At 38.2% G+C, this 19,586-nt stretch overlaps 1 protein-coding gene across 6 annotated transcripts in view; it reads left to right on the plus strand.

The window, feature by feature from the left end:
- Nucleotides 1-19,586, plus strand: part of RABGAP1L (RAB GTPase activating protein 1 like) — a 254,818-nt gene that overhangs the window by 51,412 nt on the left and 183,820 nt on the right. For all 6 annotated transcript variants that reach the window (XM_055815257.1, XM_055815258.1, XM_055815253.1 and 3 more), the window contains exons 12-13: nucleotides 7,671-7,764; nucleotides 12,489-12,639. In XM_055815257.1, the coding sequence (XP_055671232.1) occupies nucleotides 7,671-7,764; nucleotides 12,489-12,639 (245 nt within the window). The remainder of the gene's footprint in view (nucleotides 1-7,670; nucleotides 7,765-12,488; nucleotides 12,640-19,586) is intronic.

The following is a 19,586-nucleotide window of genomic DNA, read 5'->3' on the forward strand; positions in this document are numbered from 1 at the left end:
TAGTATGTATGGAATGATTTCATGTCAGTAACGTCTATATCTTGTTGCCCTGATAATATGCTGCCAACTTGAGCTCCCCCTTCATTTTTTTGTTCTTCTCCTACATAAAAATCAAACTTCTCATTGTTGAAGTATTCAGATTCTATTCCCACCTATCTTCATGACCTAATTTCCTTCTCCTTCAGGCTGCTCCAACTATATTATTTTTCAGTTCCACCTACTCCTTATTTCACATGTAACAGCTTCTCAATTAAAACTCATTAAAAATGCTTTTTTTCTTCTTCACATCAGTGCTCAAAATCCCACCTGTTCATTTTTATCTGCTATATTAATGCATTTCTACTCATTTTAGGATGTACTTCACTTACTTACTTTCATGCTTGGACTCTCTGAAACAACAGTATAGTTTTCTGCCTTATTTGCCTTTTTTATTAACTGACAAATGAGTTTGACTTCCATGGTCCTGTCATATTCCAGGTGATGTAGTAGATTTCTTTAAGGAAAACTATATAATTGGTGTTAAATGTAGATGAGATGAGAATTGTTTAAAGGAAAATTTTTGAAGTAGGATGCAAAAAAGGGCCCATTCAAAAATAAAAACAACAACCCCTTTTTCACTGTAAAAATGGGAAGATTAAAAACATTCAAGCTATTCAATATGTCAATGTTTGTTGACATGAGTAAGAGTTCTTAACTGGAATCTATTTCCTCAGGCCAAAAAAGGAAAATACCAATAAACATAGTTGTTTTCATTTGAAAGAGATTGTTAAGTACCTGATCAGAGAGCGGAACATCTGTGCTATTTGACTTTTTTCTGAGTTGGTTTCTCACAGTATTTTGTTGCAGTCTTCACACAACCTTGCTGCTGTCAATACTAGTGTTCTCCTCTAAGGATGCTCCATGTTCTGTATTTGATAGCCTCGTGCTATCAAAATAAATGAGGGGAAAGAAAAGACTGAGATTTTGTGTCTCTGTGTGTATGGTTGTGTTTTTTTCTGTTGGGTATTTGCTTATGAAAAAGAGTTACTGTGTAAGTAATTCTGTTTTGAACACTTCATGCCTCAGTATTTCTACCTCTCATTTGGACACCTCTCATCAAGAAAAAATATAGACCAGCTGGAGGAAAAATCAGAAATGAGTGGAAGTCTGGAGTCCTTTGAGCAAAGCAGCAGAGTTTTTTAAAGAAGAAAGAATAAAGACAGAAATTGGGGGGTTTTTTTTGGAAGTGGCATGTGCTAAAATTTTTTAGGAGAAAAAGGTAATTGGCTTAAATTTGCTGTAGAAAAAATTACGTCTGAACTGAGATACAGTCAGGTAGAGTAAGAGTAATGAAGTCCTTGGAATGAACTGCTTAGGGAGGTAACCGCAGGTTTGTAGGGTTAAGTTAGGCAAGTATCTGCAGGACTATATGATCAGGACCTGTGTTCTCTTTAGCCAAGTTCAAGAGTTTGGATAAGCTAGTGGAGCTGTCTCATAAAGCTCATCTTAATCATTCTGTTGCTATCTTGGGAGATAGTCAAAGCCTCTTGTGGTTTTACAGTGTTCCGAATGCGTACAGCCATTTTATTGCGTCTTCTGTGGCACTGCATCAGTTAGAAATACTTTATTATAAAAGCCAAACAAAAACCCCAAACGCATGTTTCCCAACATATTAAGGGTAATTGTTGTCATTCTGAAAGCTTTATTTGTTTTCCACTATTAACAGCCTTTCAGGCTGTTCTGGATCTGACTAAGACCAAAGACGTGCCTCTGCTACATGGAAGGTGGGCCATTTTGGGAAGCATTTTCCAAACTATTGGTTATTGAGAATAATGACCCATAGTTTATTTTGCTAAAGGTGCTGCTAAAGTGCAAAGAGGTCTTTCATATGAACAGTCATGCTTCAGCAAGTTGGGGTCTGTTTTTTAAGGGGGTGGTGGTGTATTGTAAATGGTCAATAGAGTATTGTTACATAATAGGTTAGTGCTGGGCTGCTTAAAATACAACTCTTTGTGCCCAGTCTGCTCATGTAATGAATAATTTATGTAATGGGTGTTTCTACATGGAGTAGACACAAACTTATGTATATCCAGTAGGCTGCCAGTCTTCTTTTCAGTTATATTCTTTTTTAATTTGTTTTTGAATGTCCCTATAGATTTTTGAAAGAGACCACTTTTTACACTTTTATGTTTGTCTGTAGGTATAGTAACAAAACAGCCTGGATCCACAATCTATCATCCAGAGATTCTCCCTCAGCCCGAGTGATATCTGTACAGGCTTCCATATTTCTCTCATGCAAATGGCAAATGTCCAAAAGAAAAAAAGCAAATGCCATTGGGCCAGAAGGAAGTTCCAGGCCAGTCTAACCTTGGTCCCTGGGACTGGTTATGGAGCGAATACTCCTGAAAGTAGCTTCTAACCATGTGAAGGACAAACAAAGTCATTGGGAACAGTCAGCATAGATTTATAAATGTCAAATCATTGTGATCAGCCTCATTACTTTCTGTGACAAGGTGGCCAGTACTGTGGGCGAGGGGCATGTGGTGGACGCTGTATACCTTGATTTTAGCAGAGACTCCCAACACCATTTCCATAGTGTTCTTACCATTAAATCAATGAGGTAGGGGCAGGGTAAGTGAAAAATAATGCGGTTGGAAGGTTGGCTGGACTGGTGGCGTGCAAGAATCAATCAATGGTGCAAAGTCCAGCTGGCAGCCATCGAGTACTGGTATCTTTCAGGTATCAGTATTGGCACCAATGCTGTCAAATGTCTTGTTTAATCACTTATATGGTGGGATCAAGTGCATGCTCAGCAGGTTTGTGGACAACCGCAAACTGGGGGGAGTGGTCCATAGTGCTGGAGGGCAGGGCTCCTACTTGGAGGGACGTGAACAGGCTGGAGAAAGGCACTGGCAGGAACCTCATCAAGCTCAACAACAGCAGGTGCTAAGTCCTGAATCCACAGTATAATAATCCCACGGGACAAGACAGGCTGGACACTAACCAGATAAAAAGTGACTTTTGCTGAAAAGTTCCTGCAGATCCCAGCAAGCAAGAAGTTGAAAATGACTCAGTGGTGTACCCTTGCAGCAAAGGCGGCCAAGTCCACCCTGGGCTGTTCAGCAGAAGCCCAGCCAGCAGCTCCAGGGAAGTGATCCATCCTCTCTCTTCAGCACCTGTGAGACTGCATTTGGAGTACTGCGTCCAGTTTTCGGCTCCCCAGTATAAGACAGACACTGACACACTGGAGCAAGTCCAGTGGAGGCCACCGAGCTGGCCAGATGGCAGGAGCACATGATGTACGAGGAGGGGTTAAGGGACTGGGGTCAGTTCAGGCTGGAGAACAAAATACACACAGGAGAATCTTATTGCTGTCTACAACTGCTACACTGGAGGACTTGGAGAAGATGGAGGCAGACTCTTAGAGGTGCACAGTAACAGGCTGAGAGGCAACAGACACAAGCTGAGACCTGGGAAATTCTGGTTAGATCAAAGGATGTTTTTGGTGGCGGAGTTGGTTGGTTTGTTTTTAAACCATGAGCATGGTCAAGTAGGAGAACAGGTTGTCCAGAGAGATTCTGCAGTCTCCTTTCCTGAAGTGTTCAAGACTACTCTTGTGTCATGGTTTAACCCCAGCTAAGCCCCACACGGCCACTCCTTCACTCCCTGCTAGTGGAACAGGGGACACAATTGGAAAGGTAAAAGTGAGAAAACTCGTGGGTTGAGAGAAAGACAGTTTAACAGGTACAGCAAAAGCCATGTGTGCAAGCAAAGCAAAATAAGGAATTCATTCTTCACTTCCCATTGGCAGGCAGGTGTTCAGCTGTCTCCGGGAAAGCCGAGCTCCGTTATGCGTAACAGCTACTTGGGAACACAAACACCGTGGCTCTGAACATTCCCCCTACCCTTCCTCCTTCTTTCCCTAGCTTTTTATGCTGAGCATCACGTCCTGTCATCTGGAATATCCCTTTGGTCAGTTGGCGTCAGCTGTTCTAGCTGTGTCCCCTCCCAGCTTCCTATGCCCGCCAGCCTACACTTGCTCAGGGGCTGTGTGAGAGGCGGAAAAGGCCTTGGTGCTGTTTAAGCACTGCCCAGCAGTAATGAAAACCACCCTGTGTTATCGGTGCTGCTTCCAGCGCAAATCTGAAACACAGGCCTACACTGGATGCTGTGAAGAAAATGAACTACCCCAGCCAAAACCAGCACACCTCCCAAGCAGATCCCTGAGCGCCCTGATCTAGAGGTGCTTGGAGTAGGAGATAGGACTAGATCTCCAGAGGTCTGTTTGAGCCCAGACTATTCTATGATTCTAGGCTGATGTCACACAGAGGGATGCTTTCAGGCTTTTTTTAAATGGAGACTGAATTCAGGGAGGTTCATGAGGCATCCACAGAGTGAGCTTTTTGTGGATCCCATTGCAATTCACACTGAACAAGTAAACAAAAAACCTGAGACACTTACTGTTACCTATAAGTATTCTTAAAGACTGTGTACGCACATTTACAACCCAGGTTTGCTCCCTTGAGACATCTCCCATCCTCCTCTCATTCTGATGAGGCCCGAAGTTGTATCGTGCAGTTGGTAGGCTCTGAGAGGTCAGGGCAAATAAAGGAGGAAGAGAGAAGTACACAGTACATAGAGGAAGGGATCTGTGGCATTCCCAGCAGAATAAAGCTGGATAAAATCATGCTCTGGCTAATGCTGCTGGCTTATAGATGCTTTAGAATGTGGAAAAAAGTGTATAAAAGTACACCTCGGAGAAGAACATCTACAGTTAAATATCCCTCCCCTTTTTTTTTTTTTTTTTTCCTTTCCTCTCCCTCCTCTTAATTTATAACTAAGTGCTTACACAGTTTAGAATATGTAAATAGTCTTTAGAATGCAAACAAAGTAGAGATTTTTAAAGCTGTTTATTCTTTCTCCTTTGCCCTGTTCTATTTTGAAGTTTGACGTTGGTGTCTTTTGAAAGGGAGCATATGGCATTTCTAATTAAGGCCTGTGGTTTTCTGACATATAACTGAATAATACATTCCAAATGCTCTTAAGCCTTCTAGATGAAAGAATTTTCAGGGTTGAAGCACTGTAGCTTTGTGATATATCTTACTGGAGCATGTATGCTATGTAACACTGATCTCCTTAAGAACTTCGAAGAATTTTGCATAGAATACTGCTGGAGTGAGAAAACGAGTTTGTTTCTTTTGTCTGATGTTAGGATTCCTTGGCAAGCTCAGGTTTGGCTCATATAACAACTAGCGTGCTTTGTTTCTGAAAGTATTCAGTGTAGCTTCTTTTTTTAAACATTTCAATCTGGTTGGGTGTTTTGTTCATCTTTATCAGATTTTGTTTCAGGCTGCAAGATTAGTTTGTGTGTATTTTCACCAACAGCTCTTGCAGAGATGCACTGTAGTTTTTTAGTCTCGCCAAAATAATTCATATCTCTCCTTTCAGAATTTTATGCCAGACTGTCTTCCTTTACCTTGAATATGTGAAACTTGTGTGCCATTGTGGTTTATGATAAATTTCTGGTGTGAGCCAGGTTTCTTGAGATTGTTTGTATGTACTAGTATCATTAACCTGTACCTTGTATCTCTGAATGGCCAAGGTGCTCAATCTAAAGAAGGTTTCCTCAGAAATGTTTTCCCTTTGTTTCCATAGGAAATAGAAGGGATGCATTTATAACTGATCTCTTTGACCTAGTTAGGCAAATCAGCAGAGGAGAGAATTTTAAAAATGTAATGCATTTAATTGCTTTAGTTCTTACCAGGCCTGGGTGGTAAGTGAGATTTACCTTTATGGTATTTTTGGTAATGTTAAAATGAAAGGAAAGTTGAGTCTTCAAATGTATTTCATCCACTGGAACTTAATGGGTACCTTTGGTTACTGGAAAACCTTTTATAGTAATATCAAATTTCATTGAAAATGATAAATTTGGGATTTTTAGGTCTTCATATTTCCATCTTTAGATCTAGTGAATGATCTAATATACAAAAGTTTGAGAAACCTTAAAATGAAGTTTCCTGTAGATTTATGATGAATGTGGATGTTTGTTGTTTTTGGTTTTTTCTCAATTCTAAGGGAAAGCAAATGCATGTTGGTCTTGTAATTTGGAGCCTGTAGAGCTGTGTGAATGGGTTCCAAGTAAAAGAATTTCACTAACCTAATGTTCAGTTCAAAATATAAAGAGATTTCTGATATGCTTCTCTCAGGGCAGTATTTTTGCTGTCAGTTGTCCTTGAAATAAAGTATATGCTATCTTTGTCCTCACAGTTCATTGTCAAATTTAAGCACTAAGGGTATTTTTATTAATGACTTGTATTTGATGGTTGCTGAGACTATAAATTAGAAATACGTAATTGAAGTGACAGTGACAAGAATGAAGACTTAAGAGAATAATTGTACAAGTACCGAAGATCCTCCTCTACCTGAACTACTGCTGTTGTCTATGTAAAGTTGGAGGTGAAGTGTTTAATGTACCTGAGGAATTAAATTAGGTCAGCAACCAGATGTGACTGAGCTGTGTTGAAGAGAGTATCTGAGGGATTTTGGGAGCAGATGTAGCATTGGTCCTCTGGTTTTTGTTTTATTTTAGCTTCTTGAGACAGCTCATTTCATAGGAAAGAGAGGGTCTCCGAGGTTGCAGACATCTAAAGTGTCCATAGCTTCAGAAGCCTCTGAGGATAATGGGGCTGTTGCAGTGCCTCTTTTCTCTTTAGGTTGTGTTTCATAGGAAAGATGCTGAGGATTGGGGCCCTGTCAGTGTTTGTTGTGGATGACCTTGTACTCAAGTTTAATTTTTAGCAGTATTTTATTCAGATGAAACTGGGAAAAGTCTGAATAATTGCAAAACCATATTCACATGAAGAGCTGCTCTAAAGAGTTGGACTGTTGAGCTTCCTGTGGACAGCTACATAGACCCATCAGCAGACACTTGGAAATGGGTGGTTACTTGAATTGGGTGGTTATTTGAGCGCACAACCCAGGCTCACAGTACCCTTCTGGTTTAGTGTATTAGTCATATGACATATATTCCTCCATAACTGTTTTATTCTTAACACTTACGAGGTTACTTTTCCATTTGAAGATTTTTTTTTTGTGTTCCATGCAATATGATCTTTAATGTCACAGTGGTGTTTTTGCTGCTCCTCCATGAATGTGTTTCAATAAAAAAAAGTTATTTTGTGGCTCTGAGTAGGCTTCCTGAGCTCAGAGTATCACACAAGAGCAGAATGGCGCCTAAGGTATGCAGTGTAATGAAGCAGCATTACGTACTATGCTTAGGAGAGTTCTCTTCCATGTGAAGTCTGGAGTGGATGTGACTTTTGCATAATACTGCATTGTGAGTTTTCATTAAATGGATGGTTGACAGCCTTGAATCTTTTCTCACAATAATGTTTTTCTAGATCCTAGCCCTTTTTCCTGTACCGGTGCTGTGAATTATTCCCTAGTCTTGTTCTTTTAAACTTCACGGTAACTTTATTAATACACTTACTTTGTCAGGTCTGCTAAACATTCTTTATGGTTCCACTAATATTTTCTGTCTTTTTGTGGTTTTAAAACTGATATGTCAGTGAGAAGAATTTGTCTGAGACCTATATGTATGCATCTTTAATGTCTGTTCTCTTTGGTAAATCTGCGCATGCTTTTGTTTTCCTTTTTTTCTTTTTTTTCTTTTTTTTTTTTTCCTTTTGCAGAGAGTGATAATGAACTTTCCAGTGGCACTGGTGATGTGTCAAAGGATTGTCCTGAGAAGATTTTGTACTCCTGGGGAGAATTACTGGGGAGATGGTAATATTTCATTTCTTAAATTTAGATTTTGCATACTAACCTTGCCTTTGTTTTATGACACTAGGCTTTTTGAACAGGAGGTTTGAAGTTCTTTAGCTTATACAGTTTAAAAATTAAAATACAAAACAAAGTGTGTGGTTTTTTTAAACCTAGTTTAAAAGGGACTGGTAAATTCTCTTATTTTAACTTGCAGTTATTTGACAAATCTCTCACAGCATCTGCAAAAGTCTTGTTCCTTCAGTGTTTGAGAAATGCCTGTGTATGCTTACACTGCAGGTGTGAGTGGTCAAATGCAGAACTTTCTGGCCACCTGTGTTCCTTGGGGCTGAATGTTAAGCTCTCATGAAACTCAGTGCTAGAATAGAAAAGAGAGCAACTCCAGTCTATCCTATACAAGCCATTTCTGCTAGCTGACGTACATTTAGTTGATTGATTTGTTTAGAAGTAGTATTTTTTTCCCCTTTTCCCACCCCCCACAATGTGCTATATGTAAGCACTTGAAAAGTAATTCTAGAAAGACTGTGATCCTTACTGAAACTGTTTTTGTTGGAGAGTAAAAGGAAGAATATTTGTAAGCCTAGAGTATGTTCTTGACAGCGTATTTCTGTGGTTTAATTAAGTGCTTCAGTAGCAGCATATACATTGCCAAGAGAGGAAAAAGTCTGTGTATTTGCTGCCTCTGAGAGACCTTATACTACTAGTAAATGCCAGAACCACTTACTTGGTTTTCCCTTTGTAAGTAATAGCTCTTGCTGCCCAGGACAAAAATAATCAGAGGTCCTTAATCTGGAATTGGCAAAGTTTCCTTTTCCTTGCTCCCATAAGACAGCTGAAAAACATTAAAGGATTTATTTGGGCAATTCCTCCTTTTACTTGGGCACTTTGTAGCTTTGGAGAAACATAGCTTCTTGCTGCGGACCTCATCTTTAATGGGAATCTCATGCAAAAGTTGCTAAATGAGATCACATAATAAAATCACAAAAAAATCACAAGATTTTATTGAGCTTAATGGAACCCTTCCCTCCTTCTTGTTTTTAACTGTTTTGTCATCCAAGTTTCTGGCCTCAATGAAAGATGTTTTTGAGGAAGCACAAATATTTCATGGAATGATTGTACAAATATTCTGACTACGGACCCTCTGAATGATTAAGAAAGTAATGATGAAAAGTGTGGAACTCAGCTGATTGTTGACAAGTGTGTTTTCCTCGCCTGAAAAGGCTATAAACAGATCTGCTGTGGAGCTGTTAAAACTTTCCAAAGCCTATTCTAAAGGACATCCCAAGGGAGAGTTTATAAATCGGTTGCTATATCTGGCACCCCAAGGCCAAGGAGGAAGGCCATCCTGAGTCCTTGGAGAACTGTGTGGCAAGCTTGTTTCAGTCTGCATTGCATTTGCATTGGAAGATGCTACTTATTTTGATTTATTTTTTTTTTTAGTTCATCTGTTGGTTCTTCTAGTTTTTAGCTTTTGCCCTTGACAAATATCTGGACTCCTGTGGATAAGCATGCTCAAGTAACCATCTGCTCGTTCTCTCAAGTTTCACGTAACCCGCTATTTCTTCATATACTTCTTAAGAATACTGTTCAATGGGACAAAATATTAAGACTTCTGAAGTAAACTGTTTTGAAGTCCTAACATAACTTACGCACTTAACTCAGAAATTCATTTAGTAGTTAAAACTCCTTAGTTAAAATGAGTTAAAAATGGGAGATCCCAGCCAGCTTGATGACTAGCAGTAGCAAACACTTTCTTTAGGAGTATCTCAAGAAGTATTACCTTTTGAGAGAAATTCAAGTGTATAAAATACTTTAATTCTTTAATAGTGTTATGTTACATTTTAAGAACAGAGCTTGGAAAGAGTAACAGATGGAAAAACGTTAACAATTTAAAAACTAAAAATAGATTGAAATAAAACCTTGTAGTATGTTAAAAACTGCAGCATATGCTAGTGGAATATCTGTGCACTTGTAAAAAAAGTAAACAAACAAAAATTAACATTTCCACTTGGAGAAATGTGTGTGCTGATTTGTCTTTTAGATGAAAAACTTCTTGCACTTTAATTGCTTCTTGTCGTTTCATTAAAATGTCACTGTAACCTAATGGACTGACTCAGCAGAAGCATTGCTTCAAGAGTCTCCTTCAAACACATAAACAGGAATAAGTTAATTTACCAAAAATACCAACAATAAACAGTTTGAAAGTAATGGATATCTTCTAATTTATTTTACTATTTACTGCATCCTCAGCATTAAAGTTGTTCTTGCAAGCTGAGTTAGTTTAGCTGAGTACTTAACTATTTTTGATGTGTGTGGGTTTTCTGTTGATTTTTTTTTTTTAAAGTAGTAATGGTCAATAGCAGTCTTTGATCAGAAGTATTTTTTTGTCAAGTTGAGGCATAGTCTATGCATCACTATTCTGCATCCTTGCTGTCTGATGTTTTAAAATTGTCTTTGAATTTCGGGCAGGAGAATTACAGCACTTTGTAACAAATTAAAGATGTCAGCATCCATGAATGGCCCACATGAATTTTCCCACATGCTAAAGGATAAGGCTAGAATAAGACAAGCTTTTATTTTATGCTTGTTATAGTCTGGCCAAACAGGTGTCAGAAAGCATCTAGGAATGTAAGGTGCCTGGGCCTCTACACAAAGGACGGAAAAATGCATATTTTTTCATCATTGTAGAATGCAGAGGAATATTTGTTAATGATGGAGCTGTTTCCCAAACAGACATTCAGAAACTGAGAAGTTGTCTGTTAGCGAGTTATGCTTTACTGCATGGAGTAATGTTGCTAAGGTATTACCTCTACCATAAAACTATCAAAATATAAAACAAATCCAGTTAGATCTGGTGTAGTATAGCATAATTAATTCTCAACTGTGAGTAAGTTCAGTAGTAAGGATGGTATTACAGCATGGAATATGCATCTCCTTTAGTTGTTGCCATAAGCTCTTTGAATTGTTTTCCAGCTGTCCCTGAAAAAATCCTGGTTATGTTTCTATGGGAATGTACCTTTTTAGCTGTTCATTTTATTTTATCTGCTCACCACATCCTCAGAGGTGGCCTTCTGTGTTTCTCATATAACACGCGTGATCAAATTCATGTAATAACCAAAGTAACCTTATTAGAAGTGTCCTATGAATGCTTCAGTTTCACACAACTAAGTTTCTGGTTTATTTTAATTATTTATTCCTTAATGTACCTTTCATAATTTTGTAACCACTCAGAGTGTCTAGTTCTTTTAATATTTCTGTGATTATTGTTTTTTCTTTCTAGCTTTTTCCCATCACAAGACCATTAGTCTAATATGACTTGCTGCAAAATGTACTGAAGAAGAGAAAAGGGACAGTTGGGTTTTAATTTGGCTAACTGAATTACAAAGTCTGAAATTACTTGTATTGCACTACACACTTAAAATGTAAAATAATAAGGGCATTATATAATCATACTTTTCATTCTTAAATCATTTGGAAAAATCATCCTTGGAATGTAGGAAAAAGAAATTTTAGAGCACCTTTTAAATTTAAACAGTAATGGTAAACTTTTCACATCTTAATGACCTGTTTCAAAGAATGAGTCTCTAAATGTTTACTTAGATTCAAGGGTCAAATTGCAGGTTATTTAACTTAATCGCAGCTTGCTAGCATTTGGCTAAACTGCCGCTCTCATTATTCTACCAGTAGAGGTGAAAAACATAACAGTGGTCAAAACAATAACAGAGCAAAGCACATTAGGAAGAATAAAGAGTCAGTTCATGCAGTCTTCCTGCTGTATTGCAATGAAAATTGCCGTAAGAAGTCAAAGAGAGTTTTAATCTAGATCAGTAGACACTGTTATTTCAAAAAGGATTTTTAAACATCTGTGACCAAACAAAAGCTCTGCAGTCTTGTGCGTGTGCAATGATTTTATCCTAAACGTCTGGGCTCAGTGACTGGATTGTTTTTTAAAAACGTGTCTTTAGTATTCAACCTGTCTAAATACGGCCTTTTCATAGTTCTCTATACCAACTTTTGTAGGATTAATTATGCAGTGTTGGAAAATAAACCCAGCCATCTTGCAGTTGTCTTCCTACATTTCTTGGGGTGTGTGTGTGTGTACAAACCGAGAGTAAAACAGCAGCTCAGACTAATAGGCACATTTATTTGGAATGGTGGGATTTTACCAAGGTATATGCAAGTGTTAACTGCTCTGTGGGACTTGCAACATACTCTTGCCATGAAGTTAAAACTGGAACTTCAGTCCTCATGTTAGTACTCTGAATACTGGCTTTTATTTGTTTTCCAAAATTTAATTCTCTATACAGCTTAGGTTATTTTTAATTTCCTTTTCTTAACCTAAGTGAAATGTATATGTTGGACAAATACTTAAATTGAATTGTCTGCACAGATGGCATATTTTTCTCTTTCAATTCAAATTGTTCTTAGCCAGTGTAGTTCAATTTCTGCAGTTGATTATTGTTTTAATTTTCATTACTTTCTCTACATGTAGAGAATTTGGATATCATTGCATTTTGCCACTGGTTCTTACTGTAAATCCTTGCAGAATTTTTGAGTCTGGCAAATACTAATTAATGCAGCCAGTGAAAGAAAAGTTCGTGTTGCCAGCTGCTGACTCTCCTTTTCAGAATAACATTGGAAAGTTTAAAAACTCTAAATAATGTTTTAATCTTGATTTCTACTCCTATAGTTGAAATATAATAGGCAAGTGATTGTTTGTTTCTCAGGCACAATAATCTTGTTGTGAGACCAAATGGATTATCTACCCTGGTGAAAAGTGGTGTTCCAGAAGCACTGAGGGCAGAGGTTTGGCAGTTGCTGGCAGGATGCCATGACAACCATGCAATGCTGGATAAATATAGAGTTCTCATCACAATGGTAAGTGACTTGGGGTTTTTTTTTCCCCCTCTTTTTTTTTTTTCTTTTCTTCTTTGGTTAAAATGAATTCTGCTGAGTAGCAGTTTTATTCATTAGTAAAGCAGCAAAAGAGTGAAACAGTTTGACTTGTTTTAAGCAACTGAAATTGTGATTAGGTGCCTCTACCTCCTGCCAGGGGTACCTGCTGAATGGCATTAATTGCTAACCTATATCCGTAGTAATGCTTGACATTTTGCTTTCTATTCACTTGCTGTGGTGATAACAGGTACATCAGCTTGTTCAGGTGTTTGTTGTTTTGTGGTTTTGTTCCTTTTTAATAAACTCAAATTCATCACTTTGTTTTTCAACAGTTTCTGTTCTCTGTGTGCCTTAATTTTCAAGTTTTTAGTTAAAAAAAACACAACCCAAAACAAAACCTCAGAAAGTTGGGCATTTCTTGTTTTGTTGTTTATTTTAAAAAAGAATATTAAAACCATTTTTACCTAGCAGGAAACCAGTCTCCTTGCTGTATGGGATTTGAGAGGAAAATCCTTCTGGGAATTTCTTCTCATTCTGTATGCTAATGTCATCAGTGCAGTCAGTAAATGTTACTAGGAGTTGTCTGCATAGATGTTCCAGACTGCTTATAACTGTGATGGAAAGACTGGGAACCAATGTGTTATAGTAGCAAAAACTCTGTGCAGTGTCAGGAGGTAAACTCACCGTTTGAGGTTCTAAAATTCTTGCCACTGCAGAGTAGTTAGGCATTCTGGGAAAAACAGTGGTCTCAAAAATGGTCAAAATGGCAGAAATGGATGAAGATAATTTTGTATGTTGCTCATAGAAAGTGTTGGATTTGTTATCTAGAGAATGAATTGTTTGTCCATACCAAAGTTCTGTGGTAGACATTGTTATTGAAGTTCCCTTTCGTAATGTTGTCATACCTTTTTGATACTTGTCCTCTTAATTTGACCTACCTGCTATGTTTATAAAGTTTAAAAGCATCCCCAGAGTGAGAGCTGTCTCATGGCTTCTTTTTCCTTTACCAATAAAGAAGGATGTTTTGATAGTGTAAATTTTTCTTTTTGACGTTGTCGTTGGGTTATATTTTCCTTAGAAACCATTCACAGGACATCTGTCAGCTGTATGTTGCATCAAAACCACCTCCATTATTTTGCTCTTGCTTTCCAAAAGTGGGGAAGATGTTTGTTTCACGGCGGAGGAGGGAGTGGAAAACGTCTAAAATGCAAGCCTTATCTTGATGCTAGGACCTCATGCCTTAAAAATACCTTGCTACACTTGGCCTTTTCATGATAGAAGTATTTCAATGATGTATATTTTGAAAGATATTGCATACAGTGTTTAATGTGAAATATTATGCTGTTAGGGATTAGAAAAATCAAGTCCTATTCTGAACTGAAGCATTTACACAAACTCGTTTTTTTTCCCTGTAATGAATCACTTTTATTCTGAAACCTCAAAATTTCTTCTATAGTCTGACTGTATGTAACTGCTGGTGATCACATCATTTGGCATACATTGCATGAAAGGATTCAAGAAAAGAAATGAACAGGAAAGAGTCTATGCCAAACCAAAGCTTGGGCCCATTTTTAGGAACAGTTAATACTGGGTGCTCCAGAAAAACTTGTCAGCTACTTTTGTATGAATTATTATCCGATATTTATGTTTGTGAAGAGAACTTTCAGTTTCATTTTGGTGTGTTGGTAATGTGAGTTAAGGTATTTGAGAGAGAGAGGGGCATGTGTATGTTATTCTCTGAATCCCCCCCAAAAGCTTTGCTGTAGTGTTACTTATGTGTGTCAATAATAATATGCATGTTAAACTTCAGAGTTGTTCGGGTATTAACAATTGTTCACTTGCTTCTCCTGTATGAAAAAGCACAACTGATTTATTTTTTTCAGTTGTTTTTGTGCTACCATCCCAATATACCAACAACGTATACTTTATTTTTTCCATAATTATTTATTCTTCCCATCAAATATATAGCTTTCATCTTCATTCTTTCAGGTTATGCATACATTTACAGAGATTCATTGTCTCCTCATATTTTGGTCGTTCTTCTTAATGTTTAGGCTGCTTCTGGAAGCTGGATATTTCTGTTGGTATCTTGACTGCTTTAGTGGTATATGCCCCACCCCTGGAGGTGTTCAAGGCCAGGCTGGATGGATGGGGCTTGGAGCAGCCTGGTCTAGTGGAAGGTGTCCCTGCTCATGGCAGGGGGTTGGAACTAGATGGTCTTTAAGGTCCCTTCCAACCCAAACCATTTTATGATTCTGTATTCTGTGTGTGTGTTCATTCCTGAGCATATTTCTTCAAGACATTCCTAGGTGATTAGAGGTGGCAGTGTTCTGCACTTGCAGTCCTGAGAATGAAGTGTGAGATGGAAGAAGCGGGAGGTGGTAGTAACGTCTGTGAACTTGACCCACTGCCTACTCACCTCCTCGTGCAGTTCCCTCCCTTAAACAGCTCCCCATTAGTGCCTAGGCCCCTCAAACTGTCCCATGCTTCCCTTACCTCCTAGCTCACTCTAATAGCTCCTTTGTAAGAGCCTGTTCTCCCAGCACCCCAGCCCTTTCCCCTTTCTGGTCATCTGGCCTTACTGCACTGTCTGGCTGAACTGCCAGCTGCGGTACCTCAGTGAGAAAGAGGGCACTTGGCAATCATCTCTGCACCCAGACATCTGTAAGAAAGTAAGTTTATATAGGTATAGTTGGGGGATTTTTGTCTGATGTTCAAAATAATGTGGCTGAACTGTGTAACGCTAGAGCAAAATGCTGGAGAGAATGTAGTAATTAATACAGTGTTAAACAGTACTCACCAGTAAGGTTAGGAATGCCAGCCAGTTTTCTTGAATGAGGCTTGGCTTTAAAAGCATCTTTGACTGCTTTGATTATGAGATCTAAAGGAAAATTTCAGAAGCCTAACTTGAGGAACCGATCTTGAAAACTGTTGTTTTATCATAGCTTGAAAGGTGATCCCAAGAACTAGAATTATTAATATTGAATATGGGATACCTAATTTATGACTACCTTTTATGGGGAGCAGAGATATTTGCTGAAAACTGGAACTTTACCGCAGTGTTGCTGGTTAACTCTGGTGAAACTGTGCTCGCTAGTGGAGGAGGAATGTGTTCCTTGTGATGAACCGAATGATAGCAGACTCACTGTTTAAATGTACTTTGGAGACTGTGATATAGACACGTTTGTTGTTCTACTCCAGTTGCGTGCCGTTTGTGCAGAAGTAGCATGTTGTATTGGCCAACTATTAGTCATATCACTTCACAGATCTGTGTTATACTGCATGTATCCATCTGTATGCAGAGCTCTGAAATCTACTGCAGTATTTTTCAGTTAGAGGAGTGATTTGTTCAGTGTGTTCTGTAGGAGAGAGTAATTTGGGCCATGTTTTACTGTTTCAGTTCAGCACAGAAAGCAAAATAAAATCTCTGTCTTATTTAGAAAAATCAATGCTGTACGCATTTTCTCCAGGAGGCATGTCCTCTAGTCCACCACACTGGAGGTCAGCAGTCTGTCAGGAATGATCTAGTGAACGGTGTTTCTTTTCCTATATCAGAGCATTCGCATGCCAATACATTTCCCCATCTCTAGGTAAGTCTGGAGTTCCAGGAGGGAAGGGAGAAAGAAATACTTCTGCTCTCCCAAATACTTTCTTACTGACAAGCACTCCTGCTGAGCTTCAGCTTGGTGATTACTGTGAGCCTCTCAGAAATTTTGACTGGAGCACAATAGTAGGTCTTGCATACAATTTGAGAGAGTAGGAGTTGTGATTTGGCAGCTGCTTCGTTTCTGACATATATGTAAATCTGTACTGTATGACAATCAAAATCTGCTTGAGTTACCTTTCTGGCATGTGTGCCATAGGCTTTTGACCCTGCTGCACATGTCACAGTATAGGAAGGGGAAAATAAAACATAATCAGTAGAAATGAATGTATATTTTCATTTATTTATTTATCTTAAGGAAGAGACAAAGGTAAATCAGAGTGAGAAAAAGCAGCTTATGTGATGACAATGAAGGGGTGGTATTTGTATATAGAGCTTTTGTAAAAGGGTATGAGATATATTTCTTAAAAGAATGGAAGTAGAAAAACATGCACAAGCTAGGGTCACTTCCTTGATGGAGATTTTTTTCTGCTGCCTCATCGACACATTATTTCATGTTCAGCTTCACTGGTTCCTCTCAAGAGACTCAGATTAATTTTTTCCATTACGAGATATATTTTGAGCTCTGATATATTGACCAGTGGCAAGCTACAGCTTACCCTGTTTACAACCGAGGTGGCTGGTACTCAGCAACAATTATGCTCCACGTTTCCCCACTCTGTCTTTTTCAGAATAGGAGTCAGGCACTGTCAATGTGTAAATCATTAAGAGATCTGCTGTCACTTGAGAGCAGCAACAAAGTAACTTACTGTAGAACATTTGTTCCATCTGAACCGGGACAGATGTTTTATCTTTTATTAACATTCTGCTTTTCTGTTTTAGATGGCTTCATTCTTTTGTGTGTTCTCACTGCTGAATTTGTAGGGCAAAATTTCTTTCTATCCTTTTCAGTGTTACAAACTAGGTGCCTGTTTTGTAGTGCTGTTGCTGATTACTCTTGAAATTACCTGCACTCAAGTCCTTTCTCCTCAGTTTAGAAAGTAACCCCTGTTAGGGTTCTGTGTCGCTGTGTAAGTGAAAGAATGAAAGGAGAAAAAGAGGGCAGTCATTCACTTTCTGTAGGTTGAAAACTTTTGGGTGGACCATTTTAAGGTAGGATTTATGAGTAAGTGTATCATTTCCTTATAAAAGACTTTCAGTTTACAATCTGATTTCCATTAAGAAACGAGCTGTATGTATCAAGTTCATCTAACAGCATATACAGACTGCTTCTAAATGCTGCTACTGTTCTGGTTTCAGGAAACAAAACGTGTTTTAAATTTATTATTATAATTGTTTAAAGTATGATCAGAAAAAGAAGCCTGGTTTTAGATAAAGTAGAAGTTGGTAGTGTTATGTTACTCAGAAGCAATGGAAGTTTGCATATGAATGTGAATGCTCATTTTTGAGATAGATGGTGACTTTGAGTTGAAGGTCTTAAAGAAAGACTAAATGGCTGTCCTTCCAAATGACTTGTAAGAGAACCAAAAATAAGATTATTTGTTTATTGTCATAATTTCCTTTGGCAATACAATATGAGCATGTGCCCAGAACAGTTAGAGATAATAACTAATTAAAGGGTCAGGCTTCAGAAGAGTTGGCCAAAAAATAGCTTTGTCTGCTGACTGTGTAATGGTGATGTGTGTCTGGGCCCATAACGTTTCAAGTAACTCTGCAGAAGAGTGAAAATCCTAAGAATATGAGAGGCATTGATTTGGGGATTAAATACTGCCATATCATGAAAATAATTTATCTCAGTAACATAATAATTTGAAGTTGGCACTAATCACACAGAGGTACAATTCTCATGCAATAGGGACCAATTACAGGAAAGTACATTCCATTGCTGCAGAACATGGAGCAAATGTATTGTTTTTTGGGCTGGACGAAATGTAATTGATGTAGAGCTAATATACATAGTTCATCCATTCTATTTGGACCAGTATTATTCTTTCTGATTCCTATAAGCCATACCGTCTCATTACAAACCAAAAAGAAAAAAAAAAGTTAAGGAGGTGTCTGGAAACCTCTCGGGTGAACAAGTTTTACAGGCCCAGATAGAAAATTAAACTTTAGCACTTGTTTGCTGAAAAGGATGGTAAATGATGGCAAATGGAAGTAATCTGTGTACACTATTGGAATTACACATTACTCACATTAATTTTCTTGTATCCCTGTAGTCACAAGCCCTACGGGGCATGTATTCAGCTGCCTTAGCCAGAATCGACTGTGTGATGCAGAGGACAAGGGATGGTGACTACAACTCATCCCTACATCTCTTGCATTTCCTTTGGTTAGTTACGACAAACTGTTTTTTTGACAAGTTTTTGGTACTCTTTAGGAGCCAAACGATTCTTGTGGTGTGGACTTTTCCCTCAGAAGCTTCCCAGCTTCAGCCCATCATTGCTGTCCGTTGTTGCCTCAGTGTGGGTGGGTTTGTGGCTTCCAGCCTGCTTTCCTATAGGCAGAGGTGATGTGCTGTAGCTTTGCTGCGGTCTCTGACTGGCTGGTCATCAGATCAATCTTAGCACTTCTGTTACAAACCTTTAAAGAAAAGGAAGATCTACAGGAGAGAAAAATCTTTGGAATCCTTTAACAGCTATATTTCATTATTATAAGCGCCTTCTGAGACAGACTTTTTCATAGTGGTAGAGTAGACTATTCTCATAGACTATGAGAATCCTACAAATGAATGTTTGTGTCATTTCTCCTCCAGAAAGTAGAATAGTAGTCTCTTGTCCCAAATTAAAAGTTAGAAATAGGATAGCTAAAAATAGCAAATACCATTGCTGAAGTTTCATCATCTGCTTAAGCACGGTCTTCCGTGCATTGTATTATCTTTAATTATCTATTATCCTTGGTGCATCTCTCAGCAGACAGATCTCAAAGGACTGAAGCAAAGATCAACTTTCATGTAAACCTAATGTAGAAATGTATTTACTTTTTAAACTTTGACATTACCTAAATGTTGAAACAAGAAAAGGTATTTGCTGCTTTGTTTCATACTTAATATTTACTTGGCTTTTTTATTTGTATTGCTAGTTTGCTTGCATAGTTAGTAAATGGGAAGTGGAGGAAATTACAAACAATCCACTGTGTCTATACAAATAGGATTAAATGCAGCTGACTTTGAAACTGGTGCTTTCATACCATGTTTGTGGGTTTGGGTGTTTGGTTTTGTTTTTTTTAAAATTATTTTTATTTGTATGACACGGGTTGAAACAGTTTAGCTGTGGATTGAGAGAATTACTTACATAGGAAGGTCATTTTAGTTTGAGCAGAAAAT

Source organism: Falco peregrinus, chromosome 10 (assembly GCF_023634155.1).
Source record: "Falco peregrinus isolate bFalPer1 chromosome 10, bFalPer1.pri, whole genome shotgun sequence".
Taxonomy (NCBI): Eukaryota; Metazoa; Chordata; class Aves; order Falconiformes; family Falconidae; genus Falco; species Falco peregrinus.